This window comes from Harpia harpyja, chromosome 7, assembly GCF_026419915.1.
Source record: "Harpia harpyja isolate bHarHar1 chromosome 7, bHarHar1 primary haplotype, whole genome shotgun sequence".
NCBI classification, from domain to species: Eukaryota; Metazoa; Chordata; class Aves; order Accipitriformes; family Accipitridae; genus Harpia; species Harpia harpyja.
The window spans coordinates 54,979,497-55,001,413 of NC_068946.1; the positions used below are offsets into that span (position 1 = coordinate 54,979,497).

General features: G+C 42.6%; 2 protein-coding genes across 5 annotated transcripts in view; both read left to right on the forward strand.

Moving 5' to 3' along the window:
• KIF5C (kinesin family member 5C) overlaps nt 1–13,608 on the forward strand; it is a 90,441-nt gene extending 76,833 nt beyond the window's left edge. For 3 of the 4 annotated variants that reach the window (XM_052792823.1, XM_052792826.1, XM_052792825.1), the window contains 4 exons: nt 280–384; nt 2,584–2,800; nt 3,812–3,925; nt 9,814–13,608. In XM_052792823.1, coding sequence (XP_052648783.1) covers nt 280–384; nt 2,584–2,800; nt 3,812–3,918 — 429 coding nt within the window. In that variant the 3' untranslated portion in view covers nt 3,919–3,925; nt 9,814–13,608. Of the gene's footprint in view, nt 1–279; nt 385–2,583; nt 2,801–3,811; nt 3,937–9,813 lie in introns of all 4 variants that reach the window. The other variant, XM_052792824.1, reaches the window with a different exon arrangement.
• Nucleotides 13,609–18,808: 5,200 nt separating this feature from the next.
• The window catches only part of LYPD6B (LY6/PLAUR domain containing 6B), a 51,626-nt gene continuing 48,517 nt past the window's right edge, over nt 18,809–21,917 (forward strand). The window contains exon 1 of the mRNA XM_052793451.1: nt 18,809–18,915. The gene's annotated coding sequence lies outside the window, so the exon portion shown is untranslated. The remainder of the gene's footprint in view (nt 18,916–21,917) is intronic.

The window sequence follows — 21,917 nt, forward strand, 5'->3', positions numbered from 1 at the left end:
CTCCCAGGAGTGGAAAAAAGAGAGAAAAGGGGTTTTCCCCACTAAAATCTATGATCTTCATATTCAGAATCCCCCTATAATTGTTCAATAAGAATAGTTTATTTTTTGTGTAGCGGGAAATGTGCCTCTTAAATATCAAATGAATAGGTAAAATAAATTCTCTTTGATTTGGGGCTCTGGAAGACTTTTCTGCCTTTGGGAAGCTTAAATTCACAAAAGACCTGAGCTTCCTCTTGAGTTTCTGCCTGGCTTTGCTGAACTCTGCAACTCTCTGTGCAGAGCGTTGAACTTGACAGCGACGACGGAGGTGGAAGTGCTGCACAGAAGCAGAAAATTTCCTTTCTTGAGAACAACCTGGAACAGCTTACAAAGGTTCACAAACAGGTAGGGTCTCCGCTTCCTTCCTCATCTCCTTCCTTCTCTCCTCCTCTCCTTCCTTCTCTCCTCCTCTCCTTCCTTCTCTCCTCCTCTCCTTCCAAAAAAAAAATATACTTTTTTATGTTTAAAAGGATAATTTCTGAAGGTAACATGTACTGTCTGAGGAAATAGTACCTATAGTTCTCAACTAAAATTCTTGGCGTTGGGAGTTGGTGTTAGAGCTGCTTTTCCCACTACCCGTACTTCTCATGAATGTGTTAAATAAACAATTATTTTTTCTGTGAAAATAGACTCTAGCAGTTTTGGCAGGACTAATTGTCACTGTATTGGTGGAACGCATTATTGCCTTGTGTGCTGATAGCTGGTTTCTAGATGGATTGTGTATCCCCCGGTTTTGACTCCTGGCCTAAAGCTGCTTCGTGGCACCCTCGGAGGTGACTTGAGTGGAGGCAACCAGCAGAATATGAAAGCAAATAAATAGAGGTTTTCTGTGCAGCTTAAGGGCTGGTGCCTCCTCAGGATGCTGAGGTTGGTTATTTCTGGGCATGTCCATCTCTGTCTCCTCCCTCTTTCATGGAGCTGCCATCTCCTTTGGAATTCCGCTGTACAGAGAGATAAGGGCAACGGAGAGCCCTTCACCCTAGGTACCCACCATGCAAATGAGGGGTGGAGGGGATGTGTAGTAGGCAAGTGTTTTGGGTATACGTCAAGGAAAGAGCTTTACCTTCTGCTTACGGGAAGTGTGTATATAGCAGTGGTGTGCCTATATATCTAGGTAGCACCTCACTAGACAAAACTGGATTATTTCTGCCAATAAGCAAGCTTCCACCCTCTTGTTAGATGTCAGTATTTTTGAACTGCGTCCCACTGCAAGTGCAAAATAGTAAAGATGCTTTTGATTTCATTTTTGAACAGTGACATAACATTCCCCAGTGCAGTTTTCTGAAACTGTTACTAGTGAGACACAGCACTGTCCGAGATTGGCTTTATTTATTCCTGTGGAAGTGCCGAAAAAGCAAGCAGTGCAGGATCGTGACAAGTGTCCGCTAAGGTTCAGTATTTTGAGATTCCCAGGGAACAGATGGTTTAAAGACCTAGTTTCTAAATGTGGAAATGGGGACATGTTAGGAGTGTTTTTCCTTTTACTGATTTGCCTGTTTTGCAGTCAGTTCACGCATCTGCTGCGTTTTCAGATACAGATTTTTATAGCTCTCGTTAGCGTATATTTACTCAAAACCAAGTAGAAGTCCATGTCTCATAAGAAACTTAGAGGGAAAAATGACATTGGACTTGACCTGAATGTGGTATCATCCTGCTCTTATTTCATATCGTAACTATTTCGTAGAACAAGGGTTCAACACTTGTAGAAAAAGCGCATTGTGACAATTTTTTTTTTAGCTTTGTTTGTGTTTTTCTTCTGGCACTAAGCCTGGACTAGCAGGTGTAAAACATTTTGATTGTCAAACAACGTGTGAATGTTAGTACATGCTGTTGCTTTACTGTATTATTAATGTGGTAGTTAAACCACTTTTTTTCCCTTCACTCCAGAAAAGGGAGAGTCACTCCTTTGGAAGAGTTTTGTGTTGACTTCTAGTACTGGTATAATCTGTTCAGTAGAATTTGTACTGGATTTTCTAACTGTTTGCATCAGTTTTTTATTTATCAAAAAATCAATCCTCTCTTGGCTGTTGTTGCATGTGAAGTTAGATGTTACTCTGATAAGTGATAGACCTTGCTCAGGTTCATATTTAACTGAGGAAGTGCATGAATTCAAAATTGCATATAATCATCACATTTATAGCTACAGGCCTTAAGTGACATCTTAGCGATGTTTGAGGCATTAAAGTTTCCCATTTTCCCATATGCTTGAGTAGGGAACAAGTAGGTAAGCATGCCATAACCATTGGAGACGATGAATTTTTGATGATACCCAGTGTTGTCCATAAGCCATAGTTAAGCACTGCAGTTTTGAAATAATGAGGTGATCAAGTATTTGCAAAATGCCGAACATTTCTGCGTTCTGAAGAAATGCACAGTTTCTGCCACAGCTGCTCTTAAAGTCTAGAAAAGCAAGTATGGTAGTAGAGTGCCCTGCCCTATCAGGCTTTGTCCTGGAGCCCTCTCCCTTCAGGATAAGATCTATGAGATTTTGTTGAATAGAATAAACTTTCTCATAGGATATTTTTAAAATTTCTTTTCTCGCAGTTGGTACGTGATAATGCAGATCTTCGTTGTGAGCTTCCTAAGCTGGAAAAACGACTTAGAGCTACGGCAGAGAGAGTTAAGGCCCTGGAGAGCGCACTGAAGGAGGCCAAGGAGAACGCCATGCGAGATCGCAAACGGTACCAGCAGGAGGTAGATCGCATTAAGGAGGCCGTGAGAGCCAAAAACATGGCACGGAGAGCACACTCTGCTCAAATTGGTAAGGACATGGAGCTAAAGGGTTAGTGGTTGCTCACGTACTTCATGGTTGGTCTGTTTGCTCATGTTTAAATAGAGAGAGCTTTGAAAGCAGCAGTCCAGGGCAAACCACAGGGTCTGCTTCTCCTCTGCTGCACAGGAATCTTCAAAGACTTCACTTTTTAATAGAATCTGCCCCACCTAAAGTTTAAAGTGCCTCTGCTATTTAACTCAGTAAATAAATGGCATAATGGGTCTTGTGTGCCCTTCTAGTGACCTGAAAACTTGTCTCTTTAAATCAATCTCTCACTTTCTTCCTCCCCCACATACTCTCCTTCTGCGCTTGCTTTCTTTCCTTGCCTGTCTGGACCTTGTCCCTTCCTCTCTTTTTCCCTGATTACTCCTCCTTGTGATTTAATTTGGGCTGTGTAGAGTCAAAAATCTTCCTATGTAATTCAAACACTTGATATATCTTTGTGGTGTAATCTGAATGTGTGCATACAATCAAATGGTGTTTAAAATGGGGCAATTTTTGGAATGATTTGTTGTAATTGATAAAGTAGAAGGATAATGTTTTGGATGGTGATGCTAATACTGGTGTCTTAAAACCTGAGAGAGAATTAGGCAGCGCACAATATTTCCTGCTGTATGTTACCTCTTGTAGAAAGCCATCGACAGCTTTGTCTCAGCATCTTCTGGAATTATTTAGATAGTCGAATTGGACATAGGAAGTACATCACTGACCACCAAGTGGGTCATGACTTCCCTCTGTTGTATAGACAGTCCATAACCTTTGCAGAGATGAGGGGCATGCATGGGATGGTTCAACGGCTCTGTCACAAGCAGAAAATGGGTGTATTTGTTGTTGGCCGAGGTAAAGGAATGCTATGTTCCGCAGAGCTAGGTTACAGACTGCTCTGCCAAGCACGGCTCCTTGTTTGGAAACAATGGGGTTGGTACTAGAGGAGAAGGTGAGGTAGAAAACGTTGTGAAAGCTAAATGTCATCTTTGGTTTCCTACTTTTACTCTGCAGCCAAGCCCATCCGCCCTGGTCATTACCCAGCGTCTTCTCCGACAGCTGTCCATGCCATCCGAGGGGGAGGGATGTCAAACTCCAGCTACTATCACAACACCAAATAGACGAGAAGTAAGACCAAAGTAACTTACTCATCTGTTCTTTCACCGATCGCCCAGTTTTCTTACATTTCAGACTTGCTTTTAGAAGACCCACAGTCTTTTTTTCCTAGTTTTAGTAGGAGTTGTTTGCTAATAATTTAACTGTGAAAATCAGTAATTTAAGTGAGGAGTGCCTTGTTAGAATGCTTTGCAAGCTGCTGATGAGAGTTTTTATTTTAATGACTTATCACTTAAAACTCTTTTAATAAACTAAAATGCTCTGGTAAAGCTGTACTGAAATTCACACCAAGAGGTGTGAAACTTATGTAGTAAAAATAGAGTTCCAAAGATTCCTTCTGCCAGTGTAATTTTCTGCTTTCTGTAACATGAATATCTTTCCATGTTGTGATATTCCAGCCTGGGACAGGGGTAGAGCAGCGATAAGTGGCAGCAGCGCAGAGCTTTCCAAATTTGAGTGTCACAATTTGGCGAACTTCACTTTTGTTTCTTTTGCTTTGTACTCTTTTTCAGCTCTCTTCAGAAAAAAAAGTAAATATTTTACTTTAATTGCAAGGGCTTGAGGGTTTCTCCTAAGCGAAAATCTCATCCTGGGAAGATGAGCAGCATATTCCCATGAGACTGCTTCATGTACCCTACCTTCCCATTTATTTCTTTAGATGCTCATTATTTCTGAGATATTTTACATCTGCTATTATTTTAGATGATAACTTTATTTTACAGGCATACTAAGAGTTGGACAGTAGTGAGTGGCTGTGAAAAGCAGCCAGTGGACTGCTAAGTTGTCCCTCTGAGTTTGGGTTTTTTCCCCTTCTTGAGGATTAATTGTCTTATGACTCTCTTCTGATAGTATGTGGTTTCCTTTAGGCACTCAGCATTCTTGGGTGTTTTTTTCTTTTTCTTTTTTTTGGAGAATGTTTCAAGTCATGCATGCATGCAAACCATCCATCACGTCGCACTCAAGCTGTTATTGTGTTGTGCGGATTGTTTCTATTCATTGTGTTTTCCATGAGCCCTGTAGCTGCAAGCAACATATTTTCGCTGTGGATGAATTAGGGCAAGTCTTTGCTGAGTGTTTTTGTGCATTAGTTCATTCTGAACTGAAATTGGCTTTTCCATCTCACAACAAGCGAGATGGCCTCTGTCTATCTACTTCATTGCATTCCCACCTCTGTGAAAGAGCAAAGGGGAAAGAGTATGATACAGAGGCATGTAAAAAATTTCTAAACATATATCATAGCAGCTGCTCTGTGGGGAAAAAAAGCTGCTACCTGCCTAAACTGGGTGGGCTTTTAATATACCATCTGCTATGAAATTAAGTGTCAAACTCAAACAGGCCACACATTAGGTATAGGCACATGGCAAGTGGACAACTGCAGATTAATAGAAGTTATTAACAAAATAAATACACTTAAAACTAGATGTGTGTATAACAAGGTAGGACTTTGGAAGTCAATAAAAAGCAATCAGAAAGGCATGGAATACCTCTGAAATGTTTTAGATGCTGAGTTTTAGATTTGAGGGCGGTGGAGAATGAGCAGAGTCAGGCCACACTTGGAACATGTTGCAGAGGAGCTCATGGACAATGCGGGTAGAGAAAAAGAAGATGGAAGATCTTAGAAGAAAGTGGGTAAACTTACAGGTGTATGGCTTCTGAAAAAATTAGAAAAATTTCCGAAACCAAATGGAAGCCCTAGAGGTCAGAATGAAGCCATTTAAAAAGTATGTATGTGTGGTTTTTTCTTAATTGACAGTAGTGCTCCTTTATGCCTTTTATTGGTCTACTTTCCTTCCTGCTCGAGATTCAGTCTAATGCCCAGCTATATTAGGTATTGCATATTGTGTGTAAGGCAACAATTTGAAATGTCGTGGGCGTTGGACTCAATGATCCTTCTGGGTCCCTTCCAAGTTGAGATATTCTATGATTCAATTCTATGATTACTACTTCAGAGAACCATATTTTAGGCTTTACAATTGGTTTTTAAACTGAATCAACTTCTAGATTTTTTGCACACATCTAGAAAGATGTCTTGAAGACGTAGTAAACTAAGGCCGGGCAGTGATTAAAGAAGATCAGTTCTCATCAGTTTTGGTCCTTCAGTTGAGAATATTATTGGCAAATTGCAACTATTTGGCTGCCAAAGGATTTTTGGAGTATCAGAGTAATCTGAATTCTGAGCTTGTTGGATGAAAGCCCAGGGGCCTGAGTAAGAGATGTTAGTAAAGGTACTACTTGTGCAGGGAAAATTTAATACAGATTATTTCCATAATATCGTTGAGACATTTCTATGCTCTATAGAACTACACCATGCTTTTGAATGGCATGGTTCTACACAGCTAGAATTAGAACAGAACTTTCTTTTATATTCATTTAACAGCAGTGAAATAAAGGTGGGGTTTCTATATAAATGTTTGCTGTCAAGTAACAGACCCTATCTCTGGAATGAAAATTTTATACCAAGATGAGGGGCAATTTATCTTATATTCATTCATCATTCACAGTAAAGATGATAGACGCTTATTGCTGTTAGACTGGTCAGTGATGATGATTTAGTAACCCAGCAGCCGACCCCTCAGTAACAGCCAGTATTGCTTTTGCTGTTCTCACAAAGGTCGCTGCGAAAATTTCTTCTGCAGAGCTGGGCAAGCCTGTGAGACTAAGCAGGACGAAGTTCGGACTTCGCCCTGTTTGGGCCACATGCATGATGTAAGGAGATGATTTCTGCCCCAGAAAGCATAGCATTTGATGAATAACAGTAGCAGATGGAAGAGAAAGAAATGCGGGCGTTAATAAAATGTGGTCCTGAAATTGCAAATTGCCGGTAGCTGGCTTAAACAGGAGACTCAGGAGGCCAAAGAGTGTCTGCAAATCTCTAAAAGATAATTCCTCGTTCTACCTACATTGCAGATGTTTTTGAAAATACAAGTGCAATGAATTTGTTACCTGGAGCATACCTCAAACCTAGATTTCGGAAAGGATCAGAAAGGGAATTCACATTGGTGCAGCTAACAGGATAATTGCTGCAGTAGGAGTCCTGTTTGGGTTGCAGTGCGTTTCTGTAAGAAGGTGGTGCTGGAATTGCTACAACCGTATAGCTAAATTTATGCCAGGGTTTCATGGAGACAGCCTTGGGGATTTTTAAATGTTTATTTCTGTAGCAGACTTTTGAGTTGGTTCTTACAGTTTAATCTTTTCTGTTTTAATACAACTGGTTGAAATGTATTCTTCAGTGTAAATCTTACAGAGTTTTTTAATTTTGTGGGGAGAAGTATTTTGACAAAACCTTAAAGAGCAATACTCCCCCCGCGTGAATAGCTGCAAATCACGTCATGTGAATGGTTGCATATTAGTATCTCTGCTGGTCACCTACAGAGCTTAGTTGTTTATTGTCATATTTAAAGTTCTTTACGGGAATACTTTCTAAATATAACTAAACACAGTGCAGGTTTCAAAAAATGTTAATATTAAAGTTTTTCAAATAATACCAGGAATTAAAAAACCCAAAACCTACGGTATGTATTTTCCTTTAGATAGGAACAAAAAACCCCAAAACCCAAATTGTTTTGACTCTTTCTCATGCCGCCCCACAAAGCTAAGGCCAAAAAACTGCACAAAATTATCAAAGTCACTATGCAACCTGGTTTCATATGTTTTTTTTTTCTAAATTGTTAAAGAAAACCTATAATAATAATGAGTTTTAGAAATGGAAGTAAGCATAAAGGCAGTGTCTGAGCAAACTCGAATGTCCCTTGGAGCACGCTAGTTAGTAACTGCCAGATTGAAGTGAATAATGGGAAAAATGCATTAAGTGGTAGAAATTTATGTTGACTTGCTTTTCATGCCTAAAATATGTGGCCAGACCAATGTTAGTTCAAATCAGCTCATTTTGAAGTTCTGTCTTTAAATTCATGAGATGAACCTGCTCAGAAGCACCCCCCCAGTCCTGTTACTGGGGTTGTTCACGGAGAGGTGAGCCACGGTGGTGCTGCTCTTCTGCAGCTCGTGATTTAAGAAGGACTTTCTCCAGATGGACCAGAGATCATCTCTGAGTCTGCTTTAATTACCTCTCGGACCTAGCCTGGCCCTGCACACAGGGAACAGAGGGGCACTAGCTGAGCTCGGGGACAGCTAAGGTTGGGGCTCAGGGAAAGCATGGATGATAAGATTCAAGACCTGTGAGGCTTTGTTGGAGGGCACTTCAGGTGCTGTACGCAAACTTTGAGGTTTGCTGTCACCGTTTTTCCAACACCTTTCTCAATGACTGAGCTGCAGGCTGGAGGATGCTCTCCCAGTATCGACAGACCTGTGGGCAAGCTGGCACACCAGGGCTGCTCAGGACCTGCCTGGAAACCTTGGGCAGAGCGAGCAGTAGCAGATGTATTTAAAATCTGAAGGAAGCTAGTTATCGGCCCTTCTAATATTTGCTCAAACTTGTCTGATGCCTCATTTCAAAAGAGAAGGAAAGGACTGACGGGAAGATGCGCTAACGATTGCACTAATGCTCCATCATGGCCTACTGAAATTATTAAAGTAACTTGTACTGGGATCTGTGAAACACGCTGTGCAAACAGGCTCTTGTCTGCGTGTCCCTTACCCTAAAGTCTCTGGTATGTACCCTAAAGTCTCTTGTCTGCGTGTCCCTTACCCTAAAGTCTCTGCATCCTTCAGCAAGATTAATAACTATATTTAATCTAGCCAGACGATAGTTAACCTAGCCATTAAGATGCATAAATTAATAACCATCCAGATTTCCTTTGAAGTGTTAATAAGGATGACAATGAGGAGCTAACTACAATTCCCACCATTAATTTAGGGTAAATTTAAAAACACTGATGTATCAATATTTATTTATTTTTATAACTTGATCTTGAATAGGGAAAAGTTTGGGCTTTTTTCAAATAACTATACAAGTAAATGCTTAATTGAGGAGAATACATCTCTCTTTGTAAGGCTGATTTTGTATTAGGTAATTTAAAAATGTGCTAGGCACACTCAGTTACTTATGTGGTGCCTTCCATATGCCTAATGAGAAACATGGGGGAAAAACAATACAAACCCAAGAGTTTTTAAAAGTCTGTATTTCAAATGTTTTATAATCAACTTTAAATCACCTTGGTACTTGGTAATGTGCCTTGAACTTTGCTTCTGAATGGAATTACTATTAAATTAGTGAGAAAGATGCCTGTATAATGAGCATATATGTTATATAAAATTATCTAGTATATTTTTATAATATATTATCAAAATATTATATATAAATATTTTTATATATTGGTGTAAACACATATGTGTGTGTGTGTATAGGTGTCTCAGGAAAGCACCTCTCTGTCAGGAGACACATAGAACAGAAGGATTGTTTTGGATTTGTGTTTTTTCACCCCTTTGTTTTATAATAAGTTTTCAAACTCAGCTGCAGTTACTTTCCTTACTTGTTATATAAGATATGCACACATCTCTTCAGCAGATCCAAGTGCTGACCAGTGAGAGAAAAATCCCATTAAAAGAACAGAGAGATAAAAAGGAAAAAAGAAGTTAGACCTTTAGACAGTGTTTAAGGATGTATTTAGGCAAGACATAATGCCATGCTACAGGTGGCAAAGAATGAATTTCATCAAGAGAACGGTTTCATTATGACTGTGCAAGTTTGTGGGCTGGAAACTTTAAAGGTAGATCTGACAAAATTCCTTTCCAAGACTTAGTAACTGAGACCCTAATTTCATGAGCTGTTAAAACTGTGCTTGACGTGACTCTCGTTTCGTGGCTGTTATGGTGGCTCTTTGGTTGCTTTGCATCACGTTTCTGTGAAGTGTAGGTATCAGTTGATCTGCCACGTTGCATATCTGCTTTCTAATCTCAGACATCCACTAATTATCATTACCTTTCTTGCTCTCTTTTGACAGGTCAATTCCACTTAGCATGTTAAGGACTGTCATTAAGTCACTAGTTTCTTTTTTTCCCCTCTTCAACCCGATCCACGTCCTGTTCATCCTGCGCTTCCTACAGCCATCTGCAATGCACTGGTCCCAGGTATTTTGAGCTTCGTAGGATCTCCACGTGTACAGAAGTGTTCAGCTCAACTCTTCTACAGATACTTGTACAATGTATTTAACATAACCATCTAAGTAACGATAGGAAGTCTGCCACTCAGAATCTCTCACGGACTGCGTTTGACCCCTTGGCGCTGGTTAGGTTGGGGCTTCTACTCTCAGATTGATGCTTTTTCGAAGTCCTCTGTTGCATCAGTAAATCCCGACTTCTGGCATCAAAGAATTAATTATTCAATGACCAAGTGCCATCAAAGGCAGGTGATTGTGCTCTGTCATGACTGATTTACTGTATAATATACATATTATTTTATATTTTTAGGGGATGAAAATGTGCTGCTATATGGTTTAATTTTACTGCTTACATTTTCAGAAGTAAATTTCCCCAAAGAACCATTTGTAATATCCTGATAAAAATCTTTGGACTGTATAAAATAAGCTTTATTGCAGTACCTGGTAAAGATCAAACGGGATGCAGAGAAATCTGTTAGTATAGATCTAGGTTTTGAAGTTTGGTAGTTACATGAATATATCTGTGTGACCTATCTTAAATTTAAGATCTGATCTGCTTGTAGTTCTCCCTACGGTGGTGGGTTTTCCTGGAGTGTGATGGCTAGCCACGTGTTTGTAAGCATTGTTCTTTATGAAATTTTGAAGGCTTTCAGAATGCTGTGGAAATCTTGTCTTGGAAAAGCTGACAAGCATCCCCCCCCTTTCCCCTTCCCGCATGCCTTCGGCAAGCCCCGATCTGTTCACACCAGAATTCAGACACGGGAGTGAACAGTCCCCTACCAGAACAGGCGCTACCTTAAAGAAAGAAACAAAAAATCCCCCAAACCCCAGCCCCTACCTTAAAAAAAATTATACAGAGAGAGTCCAAAAGGAGGTGAGAGTTGTATACTCGAGCTGTCCTTTGCAGACCAAATTTGGGAATACGTTTGCTAGGAGGTGAAGAGCATATATATAGCAAGGGGAAAAGAACGTCTTTATAAGTTACAGTACGCAAGTTGTCCTACGGATGGTACGCTTGTGCGCACGGAGGTAAGGATGAGACCGCTTGCCTTGGATCTTTCTTTCGTGCCAGACAGAAAGTTTCCATCTTCTCAGCAAGGGGGCACTGGAATCGTTCCGGGAAGGTTCCGCTGGCAGGCAGAAGCTACTGCTGCTCCTCGCTGCCTACCGCTTCTGTGCCACCCGCACACATCCTCCTCCTCGCTCAGATGTGCATAGGATGCAACCTTACGTCTTCACGAAGCGTGGATTCTAGGAAGGTTACGGCCGAGCATAGCCCTCTAGTCTTGTTTTGCAGACGTTTGCTTTTACTTCATTTGAGACTGATTTTTTTTTTTTTTTCCAAATTTCTGAACGTGTTTGTTGGTAGACGTAGAACTATTTAGTTATTGTAGAGCGTTTTGAAAGATTGTGAATTGACTTTAGATATTTTTTTCTACTGAAATTATTTAGGTTGTTGCAAAGTAAGTTGGACTTAATTTAACTTTTTTTTTTTTTAATGTTGCACTATTTTGGGGAGCATTTTGCTAAAAATATTTAATGAAGTTGCAAATTTGCATGTATTTAATTTATTTTGTATTTTCCAAAGTTTTATATTTTCTTTATGTGCATGTGCACTGCCAGAAAAATGAACTGTGAACTTGCCATATGCAATCTTTAATAAAATTACTAATTCAGAACTACTCTGTGCTATCTTATCAGCTGTTCAGAGCTGAAATTTCTACTATGAACTAATGATCCTCTTGTTTTGGTTCTAAAACAGTTGTCTTGGAAAAGATACCAAACTTAATTGCTGTCAAAGATTTTGTATTGTAGTAAAACTTTTGTTCTGTCTCTCAAATTCAAAGTTCTGTATGGAAGTATATTGTAGACGCAGCATTAGCTTAAAAAAAAAAAATGTATTAAGTTCCTCACAGCATCACCATTAGTTATGTATGGCAGTTTAGACAGCTTTCTTCAGCTTGAGTAATAAGTTAGCTTTGACATCTCTTAATTGTGCTAGTGCTGATCAGCCAGTCAGTTCACCTAGCTGAAATAATGTAAGTTTCTCCAAGTTAACTTTTACATCAAGACTGTAGGAGGACTTTCTATAACTGAAATGCTGAAAAGATGCCTTAGGCTAAAATTCTCAAAAAGAAATACAGAAGATATTCACTCGATTGGAAATTACTAATTGTCAACTGAACTTGTTCCGCTTATATATAGATTCTTGTTTTGTAAGCCTATTTTAATTAGGCAACTTAAGTTTGTATTGCGTATTGTATATTCAACTTTTGTACCATTTTTAAGTCTTACACATTTTATATATAGAAATGAAAACCACACATCTGCTCAGCAGAGATCAAAACCTGTCTCCTCATATTTCCACTACTTGATGCTACTTTACTTTCTTTGCTCTTTGAATGTTGTGTTATATTTATTCTAGGCTAATTTTAAAGTTGTGATTTGTATAGCGCAAATTAAATTTCACATCTAAAATGTCATGCATGGGACAAATTTTGGTGGAAATACCGTTCACAAATGGAAAACGTACTTCAGATGGAACTAAAGTGCATATTGTTCTTTTTGCTAGTAATTAAAATGTATTTCCTGCTCACTTGAGCTTCTCTTAATGATCTGTTCAAATCTCTTGTTTGTCCTTGAGTTCACGTTTCATCGACTTGTTTTCTCAACAGCAAGGAAAGTTTTAAACCTGGAAAGATCTTGGCTGATGCATTTTTAAGTTTGTATTTAACTCAACAAGGGTGAGAGTGGATTATCCTGAATATATCCAAAAAACCTAAAAAATAAGTCACAAAAAACCTACTACAATAATTTCTGCCTACAGAACCTTATGAGTAACTTTTAAATTTCATTTTATAAAGCCTAATGGACCAAGATGCACATTTGCCTGAAATTTTTATAAATAAGGCTTGGAAGTACACAAAAGAAAGAATTTTAAGCTGAACGTTGTTTTATTTGAATAAACGGGTATTTAAACCAAATGGTGATGAAGGTCCAAAAGGAAGAGGCCTGATCAGATTTCCGTTGCTGGAGGAGAAAGACCTTGTGCAAACACGAATGAAGTACATCTCAATTGGAAATGGAAGGAATCCAGAAATAAATTGGCAGGATAATCTTCATCTACCCTTGCTTTGATTTTCATCTTCACTGTGCCTGTACGAACTGCGAAGTGCACTGGAGAACATCCGCTGTGCAGGATGGAACACCGCTCTACCAGTTCCTCTCTCGCTCTCACAATCTTGTCCACTGAAACACTTTGTTGTTGTGGGAGAACCACGGGGGTTGAGGCATTCTGTAGAATTATACATGTCTAGTTTGTAAAGTGTGTAACGTGTACTGCAGATGTGTATTCTCTGGGCTCTATGTATCTTTACAGTAGTGTTCAATTTAGGAAAAAATAAATTGTGGACACGTTTTGCTGGTAACAAGGGGAAATTTTTTGCCATTGCATCAAACGATGCTGAAATGTATTAAACTCTTGATAGCAGACCTGAACCCTCCTTCCCCCATCCCGTGGAGATAAAGTCTTTTATCTTCGTTCTAAAATTCCATCAGAGATGGATGGATACACTGGCAGACTGCATGATGTATCATTCGAAAACCGTTACAGTGGAAAATAAAACTGAACTAAACTTTGCGGTGTGCATGTTGTGTGACACGTTATATACAGCATCCCTGTTACCGGGGGGCTCTGCCCATGACGCATAGGAGTGACCCGTTCAGTGGAACCGTGCTTGAGAGCGTGCTGGAGTCCCCATCCGAGGCCACTGTCTGGATTTTAGCTTTTCCTCGAAATCTGTAGAAAGTAATTAGGAGGCTGGGGTGACTCACTGGGAAATGGAACACAGGATTATTTTTTATTTTTGTGATTAAATAATTGCATCTTCTCTACTACCTCTCCATGGAAATGTTCCTTCTTCCGACTTTTTCAGTAGCCTGGAGGATGACGGGGAGACTCTTCCACTTACCCTCTGCGTGCATTTCCATTTTTATGGGAATGTTACGCTCACTTTGTATACAGTGTAATGGAGTAGAAATTCCTGCGTCCTTGCCACCTCCCTTAAGTCATACTTGGGAGCTTTATAAATGGCTTGTTTTCAGTAATTATTAATCTGAGCATTTCTCAATTATATCGTTACCTTTCTACTCAGCAATGCAAATTTCTGGCACACCAGAATTTCTGTAGAAATGGATTGCTCTGTTTTTGCTGCTGAGTAGATTTCTAATGAGGATTATGTGGTTTTTCATCATTACTTAGGTGTGCTCATGCTGCTTTCGCTTGGGGCCTGCTTGGAACCCAGAAGCGTAGGAAGCCGCTTACAGCCAGGCTTTATCGGTGTTCTTGCTGGGGATGGGTGGCCAACGGTCAGGGTGGCAAGTACAGGTCTCCAGGAGCTAGGTAAATGCCACCGAGCAACTAAGCGTTTAGATGCGCTAACTACGTAGATGTACTAATATAATCATGCTGATTAACCCAGTGTGTTTAGTAGGACAGACCACTGTCCCAGCAGACTTAGATATTACGTCTGTTAAAAAATGGGAGTCAATTATTTCTAAATCAGAATGCACTTTTTGATCATGCTACTTTCGGTGCATAGGAGGCAATTCTTCCTCACGCTGTCTGAGAAGCTACTGCTTTGGCTCCATCGGGGAGGAAAAGGCTTTCCAATTTAGAAGGTTTATATTAGGGAGAGCGGCCGGGGAGTCCCAAGCATTCCCCACTAGTCCCGCAGAGGAAGGCAAACGCTGTACGGTGCCACGCCACAGAGCTTTTTCCATGAGTTAAAACGATGCACCCTTTAAGATCTCTTAGATAAAGCTTGTGCCTGGAGGATGAACTCAATTATAGAGCAGACTGTTTGCAAGTGTTTCCCTACAATTTCATTTTCAGAATGTGGGATTGCATCAGTTAATTAACTCTATCAAAACAACGCAAATTATCGTATCCCTTTCCAAGATTCATCTTACACAAGAGTACAGTAAAAAACAGAAGGATAGGGGTTTGCATGCCTGGAAAAGTACTTGCTGCAAATCTATCGCTAGTGATGAAAATACTTTTTTGCTAAAACTCCGATACTTGAAATTTAGCTTCCGGCGCTGCTGAACTCAGTGGAGACTGTATTTATCCTAAAATGAGGACCTTCAGTAGTTTTGGCCTGAGATCCCCGGTGGGCGTACTTTATCAGCTCATACTTTATACGCTTCCGATACGCGACGCCTGGCCCCGTCAGCCAGGCCTGCGGCAGAGGCATTTCGGGGGCGATGGCGATGCCAAGGAGGCATCTGCGCAGTCCCAGCGGGTAAGGGTGGTTTCAGGAGCTGCTCGAACGTCCAAAGTCCGTTCCTCGGGATAACGCTGGCAGCACGTCCTCCTCCCGCAGGCTCCCGGATCGCCAGAGCTCCTTCGCGGGCGCCGCGTTCGCTCGAGAACGGCCCGCTTCGTGGCTCACCATCTCCTCGGCGCAGCTGCCCGACGCCTCGAGGGCTGCGCGAAGCCGATTCACGGCCGGGATCGCCTAAGATTACAACCCGGTTTCCCCCGGCTGACTCCGCGCCTCGTTTGAAAACTTCGACCTTGCAGCCCGGCGCCCTCCGACCCACCCGGTTTCGCCACCCGCTTTTGCCACGGGCCTCAAATTTGGGCCGAGGAGGTGGCGAAGGCCCCGCAGAGCCGGCCCGGGCCCTCCCGCGGTTGCCGGCGCCGGCAGCCCCCCCCCGCCCCCGTCAGCGCAAGGCGGGCCGGGGCCGCCCTCCCCTCAGGTGCCGGCCAGGGTCCGCCTCAGCCCCGCGACCCGCGGCCGCGGGGAAAGCCCACCCCGGGGCGGGTCGCGGGGGGTGTCCGAGCCGTTCGCTTCCCCGCCCCGGCCCCACCTCCGCGGGGCAGCCGGCACCGCCCGCCTCCCGCGGAGCCAGGGGCGCCGCTACCGCCGTCCCGCACCGGCCGCCGCCGTTTACCTCACGCCGAGCTCCTCGCCGCCCGCGGGGGACCGCGGGCGCAGCGGGTGAGTTTTTCCCCCCCCGCCCCGGGCCAGCGGGAGTCGTCTGCGGGGCGAGGAGGGGAAGGGGTCCGGGGAGCGGCGCCGCGCCGCCATCGCCTCCCCTCAGGGCGTCGTGGCCGCCGCGGGGTGAGAGGCGGGAAAAGGGCGGGAAGGGCGGGCGGGCTGAGGGGGCGGCCGTGGCCGGGCTGAGGGGGCGGGAGGGCCGGCTCCGTGCTGCGGGTCCCGCTGGGTTCGGGACCGAAGGTGGGTGGCTGAGCCCCGGGGAAGGCCGAGCCGGGCCGTGAGGTGGGAGCGGGAGATCCCGTCGCCTGGTTTAGGGAGGCGGGAGACCCAGGAGCGCTCGTGGGAGAGAAGGGAGAGGGTGAGAAGCGCCGGGCGTTCGGCGTCGAGCGCTTCAGGTCCAAAGCGCGGAGCGCGTTTTATGGGTACGTTGTAAAACTGCAGTTGTTGCAACACCGCTCTTGAGGATTATACGGCTGTAAAAAGAAAAAAAAAGAAATTGCCCTTCGTTTTTCACAGGTACGTCAGCAAACTTTTCACTCTTTTTAACAGTAAGGGCGTTAGGCTTCACGGTAGAAAATAACAAAACGTTAAAATACGTACATGACGAAGGAAACCCAAGCACAGTAAATAATACAAGTAAGTAAAAAACGCAAGCCGCCCGCCGTGGAAGTGCATCAGCAGGTGCTGGGCTCGCGCTGGCAGGCTGTAGGAGCGCTGCCCTTTGCGTGGCGTTTCTCCCGAAAACGGACGCGGGGTTCTCGGGCGTTATTTCCGATACGCGAATGCGTATTCTGGTGTTGCGTTGGGCTGTAGAGTCCTTGGAACGGTAACTGGCAGTGTTCGTGTGGTATCGAGGGCGCCGAGGGCTTGGTTCTGCGCGAGGCCTGTGGGTGCTCTGGTAATACGGTTAATAAAAACAGTCCCAGGGTTGATGAGTGTACGCGGTTCACGCGGATAGAACTGGTTTGCAAGACTCAGCTGGTTGACTCCTAAGGGCAATCTCAGGAAAATAGGTTCGTATGATTTCCCGTCTGTCAGAGGGTAATGCGGGTAGAGCCTGGAACCGCAGATGCAGAGATCAGAGCAATTGCAGAGAGCCATGTACTGCAACCTCTTTCATAAATACAGTACTGGTAATCCCAGATGCTCAGATAATGAGTCAAGTTTCCCTCCCTCAATAAACATGTTTTTGTTTAAAATAATAAAATATTAAATGCTGAGATCGCTGTTTCTCAGGTTGGTTTTGAACCTCTAATTTTAAAGTGTTCAAGCTTCCTCCATAACTATGAACCTCCCGATGGCGGCACCCCGTTCTGCCTCTCCTCAGATGAGTTTTTAAGAAAAAGACAAAAATTTAAAGGCTTACGATGGGAAAGAATAAAGTCCTGCCTTGCGTTTGAGAACGCACACACCAACTCGGAGGACGAGTATTCAAAGCTGAAAGAGTACGTCCTCAGTTTGGTGCGTCTGCCTCGCATCGCCAGTGCCAGTCGGTACCCCGGCTGAGCGTGGCCAGGCCGTGTACCAGCAGTACAGTCCTGCAGGTGAATTCCAGAGGTAATTGTAGATGGATGTTTTATAGCATGGATGAAGGGAGTTGTCCTGTTTGTTACAGAGGGCACGGCTTGGTGATTCATCAATCTTTGCACGGTAATACTTTTGCTCTTCTAGTCAATCCACAATTAACTTAGCTACCAGTGTTGCTGATGAGAGTCTTTCCCACTTCTCATCATGAGTTACTTGCTTTAAGTTGATTAGCATTTCCCAGTGTGATAGTTGCAGCGCTATGTTCACAGCCAGTCGCATCCTCTCAATGACATCCCTCCCAGAGCGGATAATCTTAGGGCCTTTTGCCTTAGCCTGGTTTCGTCAGAGCCATATCTCCAACGCTTGACGTGTGGCATTCTGGCTGTGTGATATTAACTGTCAGGAGCCCGGTAAATCCTGTAATCAGCTTACATAGGATGGATCCCGTCTGTTGATCCTCAAAACACTTCTTGATGAGTTCCATCCTCTGGCTGGCACCAGGTGCTGGATGCTTTATCTGGCAGAAAGAAAAGAGGGAGAGCGTAGCCAAGGTGAGGGCAGATACGGTTTCTTTGTCGGGGAGATGTGCAATTGGCAAGTGCAAGGTGCTGCAGGGGAAAGAATCTGCGTTGCAAGAATGGGCACCTTTTCCTGCACCCTTGGGAACTCTCTGGAAGAGACACCTGTACCTTGCTAACTCGTAGGTTGATTCACGCCATGCAGTCAATCTATCACGATCTCTTCCTGCCTCGTTTTCCATTTGCCTAAGCTTCAGTTGTGGGAGGAGAGATAGGGAATGTTTCCTTTTATACTGTTTATACAAGTTGTGTCAGTTATGTAGGAGAGCCCAGTCTGGAATCAGGAGTTGCAAACTTAAGTTACAAAACAGAAGTCACCAAGGGTGTTGTGCATGCTGTAGTACAATGCATCTTACCCATCACTGCCAGACACTTCCAGTGCAGGCAGCCGGTAAGGAACTCTGTAGCAGAGGTGAGGGAAAGAGAATGACAGCACTTTACATATTAAGGGTGCTTAATGCCTCTCAAGGAGAGCAAGGTAATTGAAGGGTGAAGAATTTTCCAGGGCTGTCTGTCATTTCTCAGTCCAAAGGGGCCCTAAGCTACATCCAGAAAAACCCCCACCTCTCCTCTACCTTACTAGTTTGAGGGCTTCTTTAGAACAAAAGTTCTCCATCTTAAAACAAATTTTACTGCACGAATTCCGATACTTAGAAAATTGCCCCCCCCCTTTTTTTTTTTAAAGTGTAAATTCCTCAATATTTTCTTTCCTTTCTTCACGTCCAGTAGCTGGATTTTGTACATTCGAAGGAAAGGAATGCTTCGGTTATTCGTGTGTGTGACTCAAAGGACTTCTGGATGAGGTGCATGTCTAACAGTTCAGAAGTGGTGAAAAGGTATGTACGATAGTGCCACGCCAATAAACTTCAGAAGGAATTTCAGATTGCAGCTTTCTTTAAGGATCGAGTTGTATTGTGTGATACATGTGGTGTTGGCAGTTGTTCTTCCATTAATTGCTGTGAAAATCTTTTAGTCTAAATAAGAGGCTTCATCTTCTAGACTTTGCATGTGCTTTCGGCAGGCATCTGATTACCAGGCTGGTTATTCTGAGTGCCAAATGCTGAAATGAAGGCTCAGTATAACTGTTTGCATTTGTTGTTTTTCTCACTCGGAACCTAGTGCCCGTGAGAAGCCAGAACACCAGGCACGTCCTACGATCCGTTTTCACATTCAGACGGCACCACTCTAGCCATGCCAACAAAACTAGATTGGGATTTCTTGCCTGAAGCTTGGGGCTTTTTGATGTACCCGGTTTGAACTACAGGCTTTGGCGAGGAACCAAATTAGGGTAAAATGGCGTTCATTTGGTGTTTTTTTGTCTAGATTTTGCTTTGATATTTAAACAAATCTAAACTGTTGTGTGAAACCTGCTTGAAATAAACTTACAGACTCCATTGTTAATATCACTTTACAGATCTGGAAATGGGGCAGTAAGGGATTAGAACGTGAGTCTTTTTGTTAAAAGATCCAGGCTTTAGTTATATTCTGACTTGCTGAATGGTTCTAGACAGGTCATTTGTCTTCTTTCCATCTATTTCTTGTCTCACTAGTGGGAGTAATGATGACTTTTCTATTTCCATGAATTGCTGTGAAAATTGATCGGTTTGTAAAGAATTCTCAGTGCAAACAGCACTGCAGTGATAGCGTTATTAATGGTGCCAGTTTCACCCCAAGTAGTTCAAGCACATTGAGCTTTCCCATGTTTCAGTCTAACCATGTACTGCACTACATGTGGAATGTGGAATTCTCTCCTATTAAAGATGGCAATAGGTCAAGGCAGGGCGGGGGCAGGGGGGGGCGGAAGTCCAGGATCAAGGTTTCCACTTGAAAGTTTCTGTAAACCCTATAGTATGTCTAGAAAAAGTTATTTTCAGTGTCAGGTAGTCCAGCTTTAAACTAAATTATCAGAGCATTTTAAAAAAATTCTGAACTCTATTTCCTTTTCTGTTTTTTCTCACAGTCCATAAAACGGTTCAATAACAAATCCCATCTCTCAAAAGTGTAGTGAGGAAAAATTGTCTGCTTATTTGAAATGCTGAGATGAAAAAAACCAAACCCATTGTACTGTAGCAGTGCCATTTATTAACCAGTGAGTTATGTAAAATCACTCTACTGTGGACGGGGACCTCACTCGCAGTCACAAGTGTGATTTTGACGTTTATACATGTGACACTTTCACTGCTGGTTGAACCTCATCCCACCCTCAATGCTCTCGCTGGAGAATTGTGGATTCTTTGATCTAAGGCAGGGCTGCCTTTTGTAAACGTTCCCTACGCCCTTGCAGTGTAAAAGTGCTGGGTTGACCAAGACTTGCTATTTAAGTGTTTAAGCTAACTCAACTCGTTTGAGCTGTAATGACTTAAAGATCAATCAGATCATCATCTCTGAGGTGACCATCTGAGCCGGGGAAGGGAGGAGATTGCTGTTTCTGCTGGGATGGCTGGCCGGGGCCAGCGGGTGTTTCCACTGGCAGCTCTCAAGCCAGAGGAAGGTCCACTCCATCCTACAGAATGTATCTCCTGGCTAGCTTCATGGAAAGAAGTCTGTATCCTTCATTTTTTAAAATAGGACTGCGTGCTAATAAGCAAAATGGGAGGGGATGCTTGCAATAAGTAGGTGAAAATTCAGATGTATGAATAGATGGAACTTAACTGCTTATTCAAAATTTTAAACATAGTTTTTTCACACTCTTAATTTGTTTCGCTCGTAAATTAGTGTGTCTGTGTGAACCGTTTTCTTTCCTGTGTCAGTCAAAGTGGCCTTGTTTTGTCTCTATAAAGAAATGTGTCTACTTTGCCTGTAGCCTAAGAAGATTACACTGGTATTTCCAAATGATAGAGAAGTTAAGACTGAAATCCTTAGGCCTATCTTGGGTTATATAGATTGAAAACTAACACCAGTTGCAGGAGCGATACTTGATTTGTGTCTATATATTTGCCCTATGTGTAAATGCCAGATATTGTAATTTCTGCCTGTTATTTAAATGGAAATTTAACAAACAAAAAAAACCTCCATAAAATACTTGCTATCTTTAGTGGTCTCTAGGCCCTTGGTATAATAACAATCTCTTCCAAAATTGCTCCATGAAATCTCGTGGTGTACTCGTAGATTATCTCGTATTTGTATCTGAAATACAATGTAGTGTTAAAGCTCTGGACTGCGGAGTGCATTTCAGAGTTTGAAAGAACAGGTTGCCATACTAGACTGGCTCATAATCTTAGATCTGTAAAGCTGCCTCTGGCAGTGATGAATAACTAATGCTTCAGGGAAGACTAATATCCTCTATTATGCACCTACCCAATTGGGCAATGTCAAAAACAGAAAGATGGGCGTAAGATTATCTTTCTGACCCCTGCAGATCATGCCCTGAAGTGTGGTGATTACCCTTCTCGGAGTCTAAACATGCATAAGCGCAGATGGTAGTAGTTACAGTCATCTAATCCTTTTTTTGAAAAATGCTGCCCCAGCTTTGTCTTGATGTGAATAAACCTGTTGTGGCAAATTGCGCTAATTCAGAGCTCAACTTAATACACAGAAATGGAGCTAAAAGCTTATGAAATAGAGAGAAATACAGGCATACGCGTACCTTGTATGGCTAACATGGTAAGCATCTCAGTGCTTAAAACCTTGTTTACAGGTACTGGTTTTGCCTTAGACTTAAACTTCATTTAAGGACAGATATGAAGAATTTTCGTGCCTACATAAGGAGTACTTGTTAGATGTGAGCTTAAAATGATGCTCCTTCTTTCAACTGGTAACTAAGGAAATCCGTTTTGGCTATAGTTTCTTGTGGCCACGTTTTCCTTAGCTCAGAGCTTCATGGCTACAGAGCGTCAGG